Below are 16,374 nucleotides of genomic sequence, written 5' to 3'. Positions count from 1 at the left end.
ATATATATATATTATTAATATTATAAAGGCGAAAGTGTGTCTGTCTGTTCTGTTACCTCTTCACGCTTGAGCCGCTGAACCGATTTAGTTGAAATTTGGTATAGAGATAGTTTGAGTCCCGGAGAAGGACATAGGATAGTTTTTATGTCGGAAATCATCCCTGAAGAGAGTGCAAAGGGGTTGGAATTGAAAGAGTTAATGAATTGCCTAATAATTGAAGTAAGCAATGCGCGAATTGAATGATTGCTATTAGCATTATCCAGGCGCTATACCTACTTTAGCTGCTGTCACTAATTCCACGCAGACGAAGTCGCGGGCCATAGCTAGTAACCTAATGAAGCCTGCCCAGTAATATATGATCACGCGCCATATTGCGGAATTTCATTGGAACTAAATTTTTTATACTAAACTGGACTGCCATACTAAACTGAATGACAACGCCCTCTTGACAATGATCATAAATTTCTGGTCTTCAGGTCTAATAAAATGGAAATACATTAAATAATTAAATTAATTTTAATGTATTTCCATTAAATTAAATTAAATTAATTAATTTAATAGTACAGTTTAATTTAAGCTACTTGTATTATGTATAGACTTAGTTCAGTATAGAGAAATACTCCACTAGGTACTCCACACTAAGGGTGCCGTAGTACCATTACGCAACCCCATACAACAAAAAAATCCTGTTTTGTTATATGGGAGTCCAGCTTAAATATTTATTATATTCTGTTTTTAGTATTTATTGTCATAGCAGCAACAGAATTACATCATCTGTGAAAATTTCTACTGTCTAGCTATCACGGTTCATGAGATACTGCCTGGTGACAGACAGACGGACGGACAGACGGACAGCGGAGTCTTAGTAATAGGGTCCCGTTTTTACCCTTTGGGTACGTAACCCTAAAAAGGAGAGAGAGACGAGAGGACTCTAGTATGATGTGACGTAAATTGTGATGTAAATGTGACTTACCGAGGCCGTTTCTGACATTCGCGACAAGTCGCATTGCCGGATTTGTCACGATGCCATTTCTCTTTCCCTTGCTGTGAACAAATCGTAATAGTAAATAAAATTCAATCGGAAGCCATTTAAAATTCTACCCAAATAAATTATTACCTCAGCCTATAGTTCGTTTTTTTAACCGACTTCCAAATCCCAAAGGAGGAGGTTATCAATTCGGTTGTATGTTTTTTTTAGCGTTAGAAATAAGGTAAACAATCTTGATGTGTCTTTTAATTGAAAAACACATTTTAAAAATAAGTTACGCCAATAATGTAACAATTATGAATCTAATACGATCATTTAAATTATTCTGGTTTCATAAGTAATAGTTACTAATTTTTAAAAAGCGGGTTTCATGTAAAAGATTGACAAGATCGCTTACCTTCTTTCAAGTTCTTTATAATGCTAAAAAAGCGAACTATAACCTGCATCTCAATCTTGCATCTATACTATTAACGTTTTCCCACAAAATATGCATCTAATTATGTCAACAGTTGATTAGGTGAAACATTAGATAGGCGAAGAAAAGTTATGCCAAAGTTACCCTACTGACGGTAATTCGCCAGTAACTGACCACTTTTAGTAACTGGCCGCCTTAAACTAAAAATTAATTCTATTCAGCTATAAACAGAATTCATTTTAGTATAAGGTATCAATCACTGGCCAGCTTATCGTCGTTGCGCTTACCAAATCTTACATGTGCGAGATCTTAATCAGATGAATTAATACCTTATGTATTTTGTTGCTAGGTATTAACTATTTGGCAATAACTGTGTCTTTATTAAAACAGATATTAAATGACAAAATAAATATTATATTATTATAAGACGTTCTTACACAGATTGACTGAGTCCCACAGTAAGCTCAAGAAGGCTTGTATTGTGGGTACTCAGACAACGATATATATAATATATAAATATGTACTTAAATACATAGAAAACAGCCATGACTCAGCATGAATAAATCATAAATCTAGCCCTAAATTAGCCTGAGGCATTGTTCCCAGGACGCTGGCCGCGTTCCCCCTCTGCACAGCGAGGCTGAGTTTTTGTGCAAAAAAAGGGGCAGCTCGTAGGTCGCCAGACACCCAGACTAGTTTGGTAGAAATTTCTTTAACTCAATTTCTCTTGTCAATCGAAAATCTAACACATATCAGCTTTGGAAAGCGCAATGACGTTATACTAAAATGAATTCTACTCATAGGTGAATAGAATTCATTTTTAGTTTAGGGTGGCCAGTTACTAAAAGTGGCCAGTTACTGGCGAATTACCCTAGTCCCTATATTACCCACACCTAGAGCGAACAAAATGATTTCCAGTAAATTAAATTGTTAGTTATCTCACACCACAAGTACCACAACTGGTTATTATAAGCCAATAGACGTTTATACTGTAACATATACAATCTATAGAATATATTAAGCTTATATTATAATATTTTAGTTACTTAATTATAGATTACACATATTTATAAATCGCTCTTATTCCTAATAATGATGTACTAAATAAGTTTTTGGCAAATTTCATTTTTGGTACAAGCTTTTATCGCTGACTGTAGTTTTCTTTCTACAGGCAACTAATGCTCATCGAGACAATTCTAAAAACCCCAAACACAATTAGGTTTCGTTGTTTTATCACATAGTTCCTATGGCCACCTCCGGTCTCCATCATCAGATCAGCTCGATGACACCATAATACTGCATTGTCACCCGACTTACGTATGTATGCAAAATTTCAGCTCAATCGGAAACCGGGAAGTGGATCAAATTTAACTTGCAAGATTTGATTACAGACACAGACAGACAGACAACGGTCAGGTGAAACTAAATAAAAGCTTGTAAAATAGGGAATATTACGCGAAACTCTGCGTAGAGGGCGCCACTACCCCAACCCATCACAATCTGGGGGTCTACCGCGAAACAAGAAAATCAAAATTTCGTTATCTAACCTCTATCACTCTTGCATATTAGAGCGATAAAGAGGCAGATAACTAAATTTCGATTTTCGCGTTTCCCGTTTAGTAGGCCCTTGTTAACAAACCGCCTTGATGCATCAATGTCATATTTTCTGTGAAAACTTGTCAAAAAACAGTTTGAGGCACAGTATGTGCAAGTTACTCTAGGTATAGTTTACTATAGGCGCTAGTGCTGCACTCTGGCGGTAGAACATTGCAGCAATACCTGTAACTAGTACCAAAAAGAATAGATAGTATAGAGGGGTCCTGTCATTGTCAATTTTGTAGTCACGGTACATTTACTGCCATCTATCGACACACAATAAAACTTAAAATAAAATTGAAAATGTATAAATTAATCAAAATATGTTTACGGATAAATGATTCTTAATTTTTATTGTTCCATACTGACCCATGTTCTTTCACTGATATGTGTTAAAATTGTTAAATACCAAACGGTGTCGTTAACGCCATCTATCCGAGAATAGGCCAAAGGTAATGGCGCCATCTATTCGAGAATGACTTTTCCTTGGCCGTCCGAGGCACGTTTTTTTGTTAGACTTTATTTATCTTATACGGAGTTATATATAGCTAGTACCAAAGACATATGTAACTTCGTATAAGATGAATAAAGTCTAAGAAAAAAACGTGCCTCGGAAATCAAGAAAAGTCATTCTCAGATAGATGGCGCACACACCTTTAGCCTATACTCGGCTAGATGGCGTGACGACAGCGTTTCATATTTAACAATTTTAACACATAGATATCAGTGAATGAACATGGATCAAAATGAATTAAAAATAATAAAATCATTTATACTGTATATACATTTTTTTGATAATTTTAGACGTTTTCATTATGAGTTTTAGTCGTGTGTCGATAGATGGCAGTAAATTTACTGTGACTACAAAATTTACAATGACAGGACTCCTCTATACTATCCATTCTTTTTGCTAGTACCAAGGTATGTCCTTAAACTACGTCCAAACCAGCGGTGGTAGGTCCCGCAAGGGGCCGCCTGGTTTGCTACCACCCTCCCGCCGGAGTCAGGCGCCAAGCAGCCTTGCTGCGTTTCGTCTATGAGCGGGAGTACCAGTGCCTTTGGGGGATGATTTGCTGTCAGTTGTGTTGCATAATGCCGGTTTTTGGATCCTTGAGTGACGTCGGGCCGAGCAGCTCTCGCTGGAGGGTAGCGGGATCCGAGGCACGGTCTTGCCGGTGGCCGACCGCAGGAAGTTGGGGGCCCAATTGTACGACAGCCACGTGCGAGAGGCTGCCCCGCCACCTAGCGAAAAATCCTGGAATAGCTCCACCGTGCCAGTTGGCGACTGGACGGGAGGACCCGGTGGGTTATTTCAGGGGGGCTCGGGCGTCCCCGCAGTCTCCAAGTGAGCTCCTCATTGTCCGGATTAGCTCAAGTGATCCAATTGGTAAACGCAACACCTCGACAGGCATTTTTTCACCCATCCCACACTCCACAAATATGAAAACAAAAAGAAAAAAGAATAGGGTTAAACACCGGCTGCACTTCCTCCCATTGAAAGTGCACCTCACCAACATCAGGGGGTTGCACTCAAATATCGATCCGGTCCACCACCATCTTGAAACCGAAAAACCGCACCTATTCTTTTTGACGGAGACGCAAATCAAAACCCCAGCGGACGCATCGTACCTCAACTACCCAGGCTACTCACTGGAACATAAGTTCAGAGCACGTGCTGGGGTCTGTGTGTACGTCCGCGACGACATTTGCTGCAAGCGTCTCCGTTGCTTTGAGGCTGCCGGGTTTTCCACTTTGTGGATTATGGTCGACTCGGGCTCAGAGAAAACTCTGTATGCCTGTGTCTACCGATCGCACAGCGGAAACCAGGAGACAACTAGGCTCTTTGACCACCTTACTGAGATGGCAGATAAAGCCCAACAGCGGTACCCCGCGGCTCAACTCGTATTCCTTGGGGACTTTAACGCCCACCACGAGGAGTGGCTGTTCCCGTACAAGAATAATTGCCACGCTGGGAGGGAAGCGCGCAAATTTGCTGTATCCCTAAACCTTACCCAGCTGGTAAATGTTGCGACGCGGATACCGGATGTTACTGACCATACACCCAATTGCCTTGACCTTCTGCTGACAACTGATCCAGACAGGCACTCGGTTTCGGTCTCAGCTCCGCTAGGATCGTCCGATCACTGTCTGGTGAAATCCGTGTCGATCCACTCTCCTCCTGATCTCTGCCCTAGGGGCACGAGGAGAGTATGGCGATACGAGTCAGCGGACTGGGATGAGATGCGGCATTTCTTTGCGTCTTTCCCCTGGCAGCAGGTCTGTTTTTCTTCGGGTGACCCCTCCTGTTCTGCTGAGGCTGTTGCGGATGTGATTCGGCAGGGAATGGAATATTTCATTCCGTTCTCCGACCTATCGCTCGATCACAAGACCCGTGCATGGTACAATTCGGACTGTGCTCGAGCCGAGGCTCTTAAGCAGTCTGCATACCAGGCTTGGGTACTAGCCCGCGATACCAAAGCTGGAGCACAGAGGGTTCGCGCGAAGAAAAAAGCCTTTAACTCAGCTGCCAAGTCCTGCAAACGGGTGCTTCGAAAGGCTCGATTCGACCACGTCAGTCGAATAGGGGCCAAACTCGCCTCCTACCCTCCTGGTAGCAAGCGGTTCTGGTCCCTGTCGAAAGCGGTCGAATCCAACTTCTGCCGACCCACATTGCCACCTCTGCAGAAACCTGATGGGACACTGGCCCACTCCGCGACAGAGAAAGCTAACTTGTTTGCTTCTCTGTTTGCGAGCAATTCACGTCTAGATGCAGGCTCAAAACTTCCACCTACGCTACCTCATTGCAGTTCCTCTATGCAGAGAATTGCTATACATCAAAAAGAGGTACGCAGAGCTCTGCTGAATCTTGACGTGAATAAGGCCAATGGACCAGACGGTATACCTGCACGTGTACTAAAGCAGTGTGCGCCTGAGTTGTCTCCTGTACTGACACGCCTGTACCGCCTCTCTCTCCAAACAAGAACGGTGCCGAAATCCTGGAAGCTTGCAAACGTGCAGCCAGTACCCAAGAAGGGTAGTCGTGCTGATCCCTGCAATTACCGACCAATCGCCATTACCTCCATGCTCTGTAAAGTCATGGAAAGGGTACTTAACGGCAAACTGCTGGCATACCTCGAAGCAAATGATCTGCTCAGTGACCGTCAATATGGCTTTCGCCGAGGTCGGTCTACTGGGGATCTTTTAGCGTATGTCACGCACTGCTGCGGCGAGGCCATCGAGAGGAACGGTGAAGCGCTTGCTGTTTCACTGGACATCTCGAAGGCCTTTGACAGGGTTTGGCACGCAAGTCTCCTTAGCAAGCTTCCTGCTTACGGCATCCCTGCTGATTTTTGTAGCTGGCTATCTGATTTCTTGAGTGAACGGTCGATCAGAGTAGTTATTGATGGCTGCTCTTCGGACCTCATGGCCATTGACGCCGGTGTTCCTCAGGGGTCTGTTCTCTCCGCAACCCTTTTCCTGCTGCACATTAACGACATGCTGCAACCCAGCATTGTAGGTTATGCAGATGACAGTACGGTTGTTGAGAGATATTTGGCTAGTGCAGGGGACAGCAGGGAGGATATACGTTCACAGAGAGAGGCCATGGTTGAGCGAATGAACTTGACCCTTAGTCTCGTTTCCCAGTGGGGTGATGACAATCTGGTCACGTTCAATGCCTCCAAAACGCAGGCGTGTCTATTTTCCGCAAAACGGAGTCCATTCGACCTGACTCCTTCTTTCCGGGGTGCATCTGTACCTATTACCGACAGCCTGGAACTCCTCGGCATGGAGCTGAGTTCAGTCCTCGGCTTCGGCAGCTTCATTGAGTCTAAAGCACAAACTGCGGCCAGAAAGCTGGGCGTCCTAAATAAGGTGAAGCGATACTTCACACCTGGACAGCTTCTAACACTTTACAAAGCTCAAGTCCGGTCGTGTATGGAGTATTGCAGCCACCTGTGGGATGGCTCAGCTAAATACCAACTCGCCGCTTTGGACTCAGTGGAGCGCAGAGCCAGGAGGATGATTGGCGACAAGAAGCTAACGGCTAAGCTTCAGACTTTGGCCCATCGGCGGAAAGTCGCCAGCCTGTCGGTATTCTACAGGTTGCACTTCGGGGAGTGTGCCCAAGAGCTACACGAGCTCATTCCACCGTCCCCATTTTACCATCGGACTTTTAGACGCACGGCCGGTTTCCATCCTTACTTGGTAGATATTCCGCCAATTCGCACGAAGCGCTTTGCTTCTACTTTCCTTATGCGCACTGCCAAGGAGTGGAATTCCTTGCCGGCGTCTATATTTCCGTGCTCTTATAACCCGGCAACCTTCAAATCAAGAGTGAACAGGCACCTTCTGGGCGAGCTCGCTCCATCGTAGGCCACGTCTACGCCTCGGCTAGTCTGTGGCCATGAGTAAACCCATGCATAATAAAAAAAAAAAAAAAGGTACTACGGTAGTAATCAAGAAATATTTCAGTAACGTAGGTACTTAGACGGAATAGGTCAATATTCATTAGGAGAAATAAAATTAGGATTTGAGTTTTTGCAAACCTGCTTTTTTACTAAAATAAAATAAGCATACTTAATAAATTCTATAGATTTAATTTTGAGAACGATGATAATGATGTGATATAATTCTTGTTAATAAGCGACATATACATAATTTAAACTACACGTTACTTAATATTATGTGCTCCTTGCCTAAGTGAGCCCTTTTCGTGTCTTCTCTATTTTAAACCTTGTGCTCATACGCTTAAGGTCTAAAACCCAATACCTCAGAAATTAAACCTAAAACTATCATGGAACTTTCTTATGTGACCTAAGCCCAAATGATGAAGAGTGGATGATGTCACAGTTAAAGTATTATGCCAGTATTATGATCACGTAAAAACGCTTGAATTAAATGACAACACAGTCTGCGAACCATAACATAATAGGCAAGTCTGTTCGTATTAAAATATGTACATATTCAATGTTAAAATGAAATAAATGTCATGTAGAACCGGCCTCCTCTGCTATCGTGCTAGGCACCTGCCGCGATAGCAGAGGACGCTGGTTCGATTCCAACCTGGGGCACTGGAGGCCTTGGTCACTTTTTCTTAGTACATGACATTTATAGGTAATTTATATAGTAGTATTTCTACTTGATATAAAAACAAATGTGAATATTTTCTGAAAAATAATTTAATTTGTTCTAATACTTCTAATAATATTTAAAGTTGTTTAGTTAACTTAGGAAACTGAAAACTGCTACGGAATTTTCTAGACTGCAGTGCTTTATCGTTACTTTGTGAGTTTAACTTGATTTTTGACGTTATTTGAATAAACATTTAAGTTCATTAGGTACAGTCAACCGGGGCTAGTAGGGATAAAATTGAGAATGAGACATATTTGATAATTTATAAAAAGTACAAACACATATTCCATTTTGCGATTGTATATAATAGTCTATTTTGTATGATACTATTTGTGTTGGTAGTTAAAAAAAAAGGTCTGGTAAATCTCATTTCAGATTTTATCCCAATTCACCCCCTCCGTCCCTATTCACCCCGGTTGACGGTATCACAAGCATCTTACGTTTGGGCAGCGTGTTTAAGGGACCCCACACGTCAGTAGCGTCTCACGAACGTCGGTGCGCTAAGTGTCCCCCCCTTACCCGCCCCCCATACCCCCTTACCCCCCCCCCCCCTTCATACCCCCTTATTCATTAAACTTTACGGGCCTGATTTAGTTAAATTATGTTGTATCCCTTTGTTACGAATACATAAGTCAAAATGACAGATGGGGCATTCCACGAGACTGTCGCTTACATAACGCAATTCTTCTAATACTTCTGGAAATGCTGAGTAAGCGATATTGGGTCAGGTAATATTTCAGGACTTGGCTAACAAATTGGCAGTATATTCTCGAGATTCACGTATTTTATTGAGGTAGCTGCCATACAAGGCAAAAGCGTTATGTAAGCGACAGTCTCGTGGAATGCCCCAGATAAAGACAAACGATTCATAGCTAATTCAGGCATGTAACGCGTTTATGAATAACGCTATTAGATTAGACAGGATTTTGACTCTTGGAGACCCTATATATCTCTAAGGATAAATCGATAAACTTTATAAAATAAACTTATAGTTCTGACACTTAGAGACATTTACACCTTTAAATATTATAGATTTTTTTGGGTTTTTGTGTCTGTTTTTTATATTAATATTATAGTTTTTTTTTATGTAATTCGACATTAAGAGACCATATACTGCAATTTTAATACGTTAGTTTGAATTGTTAGTTGAATTTTATAAAATTGTTGATGTATTAATATTATTTTTGCTAGTATGTAAATTCAATGTTGACGTGTAAAAGTGCCCTTGTGGCCTATTTGCTGATAAAATGTGACGTTCCACGGCAAAAGGTACCTTATGGCGGCTGGCGCTTACGTCGCATAGCGCCGCAATAATATTGGAGCGGTGTTGATAATAGCGTAAGCGCCAACCGCCATAAGGTACCTTTACCCGTGTGACGTCACAAATGTTGATGTGTGACAGTTTTTACGATATCAAAATACTGGCTATATGACTTTAACCGCTCCGTTACAGTATAAACCTCTCTCGCTCACTCACGTTTTCTTAAATATTCGCCCTCTCGCTCGCCCCAGACTGCCTACAAGCCTGTTGTACGCCTGACGACTCTTCGAAGCTCCTCCACTATGCACAAAACTATGCTTTAACCTAGCGGTCGGCAACAGGCGGCCCGCGGGCCGCATGCGGCCGAAACCCTCGCACTTGCGGCCCGCGAGCCTCCCTGGCTATTTTGTATGTCATATTGACAAACGACAATGTCTGATAAATTCATAAATATTAACAAAGTGCGGCCCGCGTCCACTTCGGTTTGATCATCAAGTCAAGTCTACCATGATAAGAGTCTCCTTTAAAATTATTCGACAGTTAACGACGTTAACACAACGTAAATCGTTTTGTGGTGTGTGTGCAACGCCACACTCACACTATCTTATCTTATATACACCGTGTTTTTATTGAATTCTGTTAACTAAGAGAACAGAATGGCATAGTTATTCCTCAAAAAAAAACCTTTTTTTTTTTGCTTTTTTTAGAAAAAAAAAGTTTAAAAAGTAATTAAATGTATCATATAGCGTTGTTGTAACACGGGCATTACATTTAACTCACCCAAACAATTGAAATCTGTGACATATCAATGTCATTTCGTACATCGATCAACCGAGATTGTACTTAAGTTTAGTAGCAAATGTATGAACTCATTCTAAACACTAATCAACATGTAAACCGGCCCTAAGGCAAGTGTACACGCTTGTAGGGGCCTTATAAGAAAAAAATAAATTATTGATTATCTCCGAAATGGAGTTAATTAGAATATCGGTGTCTTTGAGAAAGTTACTTAATTTAAGCTCAGGAATGCACCCTTGAAATTAACGGAAATAAAAAAAAACACGGTGTATACGAGTGATATGTTATATGTTATATTATTCAGAATAAAGCCTTACTCATAACCTATCGGTATCATTAACGCCCAACCTCACATGGCGATCCTGGCACGGTCGCCATGTGAGCATGTTATGTAAAGATTACTATGCACATGTGTGAGTAACGCGTAGTACACACACTACAGTTTAAAAAAAAGGTAAGGTGAGATAAGATAAGATAATGTTTTATTGTCAAAATTGTGTAAAAAGTATAACATGTTATAAATTATAAAGGTATCAACAATAAAAAAGGTAAATAATAAAAGCCTTGTTCTTCAACACAATAAAAGCAATACACACAGCGGATTACACTGACAAACACATATACAAGCGGTAAATATGTTTTTAAAATTAAAGCACATTTTTTTTACAACACAGAGTAAGACCTAAATGTGTCGCTTAACTTCAAACTCGGGTAAGTCCATTGGACCCTCTCAGCAAATATCTACCCTATTACGTTTTCTTAATACCAAAATCGCATAATCTGACAGATGGAAATCCATCTGCTTAACTTCAAACTCGGGTAAATACCCGAGTTTGAAGTTAAGCGACTCAAATGTAGTGCATAATTAGACACTCACCTCTCTCGCTCTTGCGGCGGTTTCGTGTCTCGTCCCAGTATGATACGCATATGCGTGTCGCGGTTGAAGTGTGTGTCAGTCAATACCGGCTGAGCTGTCAGACTTGGAGGTTGAGAGCCTGCGAAAAACAATATATTATATGTAAATACGTATAAAATGTTATAATTTCAGACCAATGGTTTTTAGGGTTCCGTCAAAGGGTAAAACGGGACCCTAATACTAAGACTCTGCTGTCCGTCCGTTCGTCTGTCACCAGGCTGTATCTCACGAACCATGATAGACTAGACAGTTGCCAGTTACACTAGACAGTTGAAATTTTCACAGATGATGTATTTCTGTTGCCGCTATAACAACAAATACTAAAAAGTATGGAACCCTCGGTGGGCGACTCCGACTCGCACTTATCCGGTTTTTTAAAACCGCATTTCAGTTCTAGGAAACATAAAGTTGAATTAAGATTTCGTATACCAAACTATAATTGGGTACTTTTCATGTATGGGCTCCAAACTCAACTTAATTTCGATACGCTGTGGTCAACTATAAAAGAATTTTCATTAATTACTTATGACTCGTAGAAAGTATTGTATACAATAGTGATATAATCAAGCTTTTCTATCTCTTGCCTCACTTAGGCAACTCAGCAAGCTTTGTGACCTTAACACGGTACTCGACTGTAAAGCTCTCTAATATATCACGATTGTATAAAATACTATAATGAAAATATTTTAAATTTTAATTGGTGTTTATGTTAGCGCGATCTAACTCTGAGGTGGCGCCATCTCTTGACAGATCCGTGTACTAACCACAGACAAAACATCCTCTAGACTGAGCATAGTCGCGCTACCCCCGCTACCACGCATACGGTAATTTTACTCCATGTTCGAGTCGAAAGTGTCTTTGTGTGACGTCCGTGAACTCGTTCGTCGTTTGAACGGACCAATCACGGCACGGGACATCGCTCACCTCGTCCCGCGCACCCCCGCATTTTTGGCAGCATCGGTTGCATGAAATAATTGCTCTAAACTACGTCTAGAGGATTCCTAGTCTATGGTACTAACTAACCATGTGTGGGTTGTGTGGGGCTACAAATGTCGCTGATAGGGCTCCGTGGGGGAGAGGCGTAGAGCGGACTCATGTTGTCTCTGTCGCACTGGTAGCCGTGGCGCTCGTCGCGTCGTCTGTCTCGCTCGCACGCGTACCCGCGTAGGTCGGCGTCTCTTTCGTTGGCTGCGTAACTCCTATATATAAAAAAATATATATTAATAACATTAAAATTAACATACAAAGTTTGCCTGGAAGAGATTGCTCTTTAGCGACAAAACCGCCTGTTTGTTAGAGCACCTACTACTGTAAAATAAAATGTAGCAACATTACGACACCATGTGCTATAATAAGCACATTACGTAACTACGTCGAAAATTTAAATGTACTGTAAAACGATATACGATACGTGGGCCAAACTGAAAATTTCTGGATTCTGATATATAAGACGACTTATTTTTTCTAAGTGGCCAGTCCAGGAATGTTCAGTATGCCCTAAGTACACGTGCGAATTTCATATTTTTCGCACTTGTATCGTAATATTATTTTCTTGATTTGTGTGTACCTACTGTTTACTGTTTTGTATTTTACCTAAGTTTGGAATCCTTTTCGACCGCATGATGTTCGGGTATCACGCTTTCCCTCTCTTTCTCACGCCTGCTGCGGCCGCAACGCGCGACCTGTTGCGCGAAAGAGAGCGATAGATTCGCTCGATTCGGCTGTAAAAAAATAGAAGTGTTAACGAGATTTCGAGCAATAAAATTTACACACCACACACATACAGCGAACCATGTTCGACGTGTTGCCTCTCTATCGCACTTGTAAATTCGTACGTAAGTGTGACAGGGAGCCAACACTTCGAACGTGGTTCGCGGTAGGCCCTCAGGGGCCTAGCCAAGATGACAATCATCGTTTAGACTTGCTGATTTTGTAGCATCTGTCATCCGGATATTAGGGTTCCGTACCCAAAGGGTAAAAACGGGACTCTATTTCTAAGACTGTCCGTCTGTCACCAGGCTGTATCTCATGTACTGTGATAGCTAAACAGTTGAAATTTTCACAGATCAGTATTTCTGTTGCCGTAACAACAATTACTAAAAAGTACGAAACCCTCGGTGAGCGAGTCCGACCGAGAAAGAGATGGCGGGACGACTTGGATGTATTCCAGCGGGATTGGCGGGATCTTGCTCAGCACAGGGAGGACTGGAAAGGGAGAGGGGGGGCCTTTGCCCACCAGTGGGACACACACATAGGTTAAGAAAAAAAAAACTGGTTGCACTCCGGGAGTGCCGGCAGAAGTGATAACTCAATGACATCGTAACAGTTTTTCGATCAGGTCACGTGTCCGTCTTACGAAGCGTCTTACGTCTTACGCTGTCGCGAGTTTAACATTTTTTCCCCATCACAACAAGTACACAGCACTGCGCACAAGCGCTGGTGGCGTAGCGGTGAGAGCGTGCGACTTGCAAGCTGGAGGTCGCGGGTTCAAACCCCGGCTCATACCAATGAGTTTTTCAGAACGTACGAAATATCATTTGATATTTTTACCAGTCGCTTTTCGGTGAAGGAAAACATCGTGAGGAAACCGGACTAATCCCACTAAGGCCTAGTTTACCCTCTGGGTTGGAAGGTCAGATCAGATGGCAGTCGCTTTCGTAAAAACTAGTGCCTACCTCAAATCATGGTATTAGTTGTCAAGCGGACCCCAGGCTCTCATGAGCCGTGGCGAAATGCCGGGATAACGCGAGGAAGAACAACAAGTGCACAGCGCCGCTAAATAAGTTTTCACTTCAAAAATGATTGACCTTCTCATGATGTGTGAGATCGGGAGGCGGCTCGTGGTCTCTCGTGGAGCCGGCGGACGATTTAGTCGAGTTGCTGTGCGTGCTGCGACGCTTGTACTCCGGAGAATCTTCTGGAAAATAAGTTTTTGGCAAAAATTCATTTTTGGTACAAGCTTTTATCGCTGACTGTACTTTTCTTACGACAGACAACTAACACTCATCGAGACAACTCTAAAAACCCCTAACACAGTTAGGTTGCGTTGTTTCATCACAGAGTTCCTATGGCCACCTCCTGTCTCCATCATCAGATCAGCTCGATGGTACCATTATATCACAAAAGAAATGTCTTAGAGCAGCATGTAATGAAAAATCTTTAGAGTCTTGTAAACCCCTGTACACAAAACATCAAATACTGACTTTGCCTTGCCTTTTCATCTATGAAGTAGCTATACACGTGAAACTAAACATAGGTCAATTTACAAAACTTAATAGCATTAGACATCAAGGAGAAATATACGCAAAACCATTCAAAACGGCCTTACTTTCCAAAAGTGTATTCGGAATGGCACCTAAATTATATAATAATCTCCCAAAACCCATCTTAAACTGTAATAATTTACAACATTTTAAGAACATTTTGCATGATTTTTTATCAAAAAAAGCCTACTACTCCATTCAAGAGTACCTCTGTGACAAATCGCCGTAATATGAGACCGCTTTTGTTAAATTATAGATTTGTAAATAATATTATTGTAATTTGCATTTGCATGACTTATGTTTTAAGTATTTAGTTATAAGTTTGTCTGTTTGTACGCCTATTGGTAAGACCATGGTGATTCTATATTAAATCATGTTCCATCATTGTATATACCCATGTTCTACAGACAATAAACGAATTATGAATTATGAATTATGAATTATGAATTATTATATTGCATTGTCATCCGATTTGTACATGTATACAAAATTTCAGCTCAATCGGAAACCGGGAAGTGGATCAAATTTAACTTGCAATATTTGATTACAGACAACGGTCAGGCGAAACCAAATAAAAGCTAGTAATTTTATTAAAGAGATGTAAAGGAAATATTTACCATAGAAAATTTGAAATTCGTCCACATCTGTGACGAATCGTATAGAAAGATTTTATCGTCCTAATGTCAAAATTATGTTCATTGTTAAAAGATACTCGTGTATAGGTACAATTAAAAAAAAATGGCTTAATCCTTGGGGGTTGTGCACAAATCACGCGAGGTGTTTTCGGCAATTTTTTGACCCCCCCCCCCCCCCTTGGTGATATTTGATGAGGTTTTTGGCTCCCCCCTCCCCCCACACAACCTCACGTGTATTTTTTTGAAATTTTTTCATTCGACCTAATTTTAAGATAAATAGTATTGTATATAGAAAATCTTGTTTATTTTCTATTTTCGTTAAATAGGCTCGCTATTTTGAAGTACAGAGTGAAGATTTATGTTTAACGAAACCGAGAAAAAGTATCTACTCATGTGATAGGTTTTTTTTTTCTTAGTTTCGTTCACTGTAGAAAAATACACGTGAGGTTTTCTTATACCCCCCCTCCCCCAACGTGATCTATCGTGATTTTCGTGACCCCCCCCCCCCCTCCTGCCCCCATCGAACCTCGCGTGATTTGTGTACAAGCCCTTGCAACCGAGCGGCTGCTGGGCTACCTGCAAGGCGTTCAAATGAGTATCGCTCTAAGGGCGCGAGCGCAGGCGATTGTACTAATAATGTTTCTACTTTAGAAGAAACACACAGATGTCAGCGTACATTGAAAATAATATTTAATTTGTACGAAAAAGATAATATCTTAAGAGTTCATATTTTTTTAAAGTTGTTTATCAAAATTTATATCGTTTGAGTACAATATACGGTTTAACTATTTGCCCTTGTTACAGGAAACACCCGGTATGTATGTCGGCGGCCGATCGTAAGATCAGGCAGATCGTAATGTTCCTGTGTATTGCTTTGAGGATAGTCACATTAAACCAATATACAGGTAGGATAGCTTCGTTAGGTTGCTTCAGATGCCCGAAGGGCAAACTGTCCAGAAATAGGAGCCCCGCGTAGCCTCCGTCTACTCAGGGAGCGAGTCAAAGATTTTCACGTTTCTCGATATGCCTAGTAATTTCACTATATGCCTGACCTTACGATCGGCCGCCGACATGTATATACTTACTGGTGTTGTGCTCGGGCACCAGCGCAGGCGCAGCGCGCTCGAGCAGGCGGCTGATGTGCGCGTGCCCCGCGCGCCACGCCACCGTGGCCGGCGTGCGCCCTGCCGGAACCATACATTACTACATACATACATACATACATACATACAGTCGCCACAAAGCACTACAAAAAGCGCTGGTGGCCTAGCGGTAAGAGCGTGCGACTTTCAATCCGGAGGTCGCGGGTTCAAACCCCGGCTCGTACCAATGAGTTTTTCGAAACTTATGTACGAAATATCATTTGATA

The 16,374-nt window shown here is 41.7% G+C and overlaps 2 protein-coding genes across 2 annotated transcripts in view; one reads left to right on the top strand and one right to left on the bottom strand.

The window, feature by feature from the left end:
• Positions 1 to 8,485, top strand: part of LOC134677990 (arginine-hydroxylase NDUFAF5, mitochondrial) — a 168,051-nt gene extending 159,566 nt beyond the window's left edge. Inside the window, exon 7 of the mRNA XM_063536427.1 lies at positions 8,475 to 8,485. The gene's annotated coding sequence lies outside the window, so the exon portion shown is untranslated. The remainder of the gene's footprint in view (positions 1 to 8,474) is intronic.
• The window catches only part of LOC134677995 (ankyrin repeat domain-containing protein 50), a 120,973-nt gene that overhangs the window by 2,967 nt on the left and 101,632 nt on the right, over positions 1 to 16,374 (bottom strand). Inside the window, exons 35-41 of the mRNA XM_063536437.1 lie at positions 16,091 to 16,189; positions 13,915 to 14,024; positions 12,701 to 12,828; positions 12,131 to 12,306; positions 11,069 to 11,186; positions 9,610 to 9,693; positions 974 to 1,044 (exon numbers count right to left, since the gene is read on the bottom strand). Coding sequence (XP_063392507.1) covers positions 974 to 1,044; positions 9,610 to 9,693; positions 11,069 to 11,186; positions 12,131 to 12,306; positions 12,701 to 12,828; positions 13,915 to 14,024; positions 16,091 to 16,189 — 786 coding nt within the window. The remainder of the gene's footprint in view (positions 1 to 973; positions 1,045 to 9,609; positions 9,694 to 11,068; positions 11,187 to 12,130; positions 12,307 to 12,700; positions 12,829 to 13,914; positions 14,025 to 16,090; positions 16,190 to 16,374) is intronic.

This window comes from Cydia fagiglandana, chromosome 27 (assembly GCF_963556715.1).
Source record: "Cydia fagiglandana chromosome 27, ilCydFagi1.1, whole genome shotgun sequence".
Lineage (NCBI taxonomy): Eukaryota > Metazoa > Arthropoda > Insecta > Lepidoptera > Tortricidae > Cydia > Cydia fagiglandana.
This window is presented reverse-complemented; position numbering and strand designations above follow the sequence as displayed.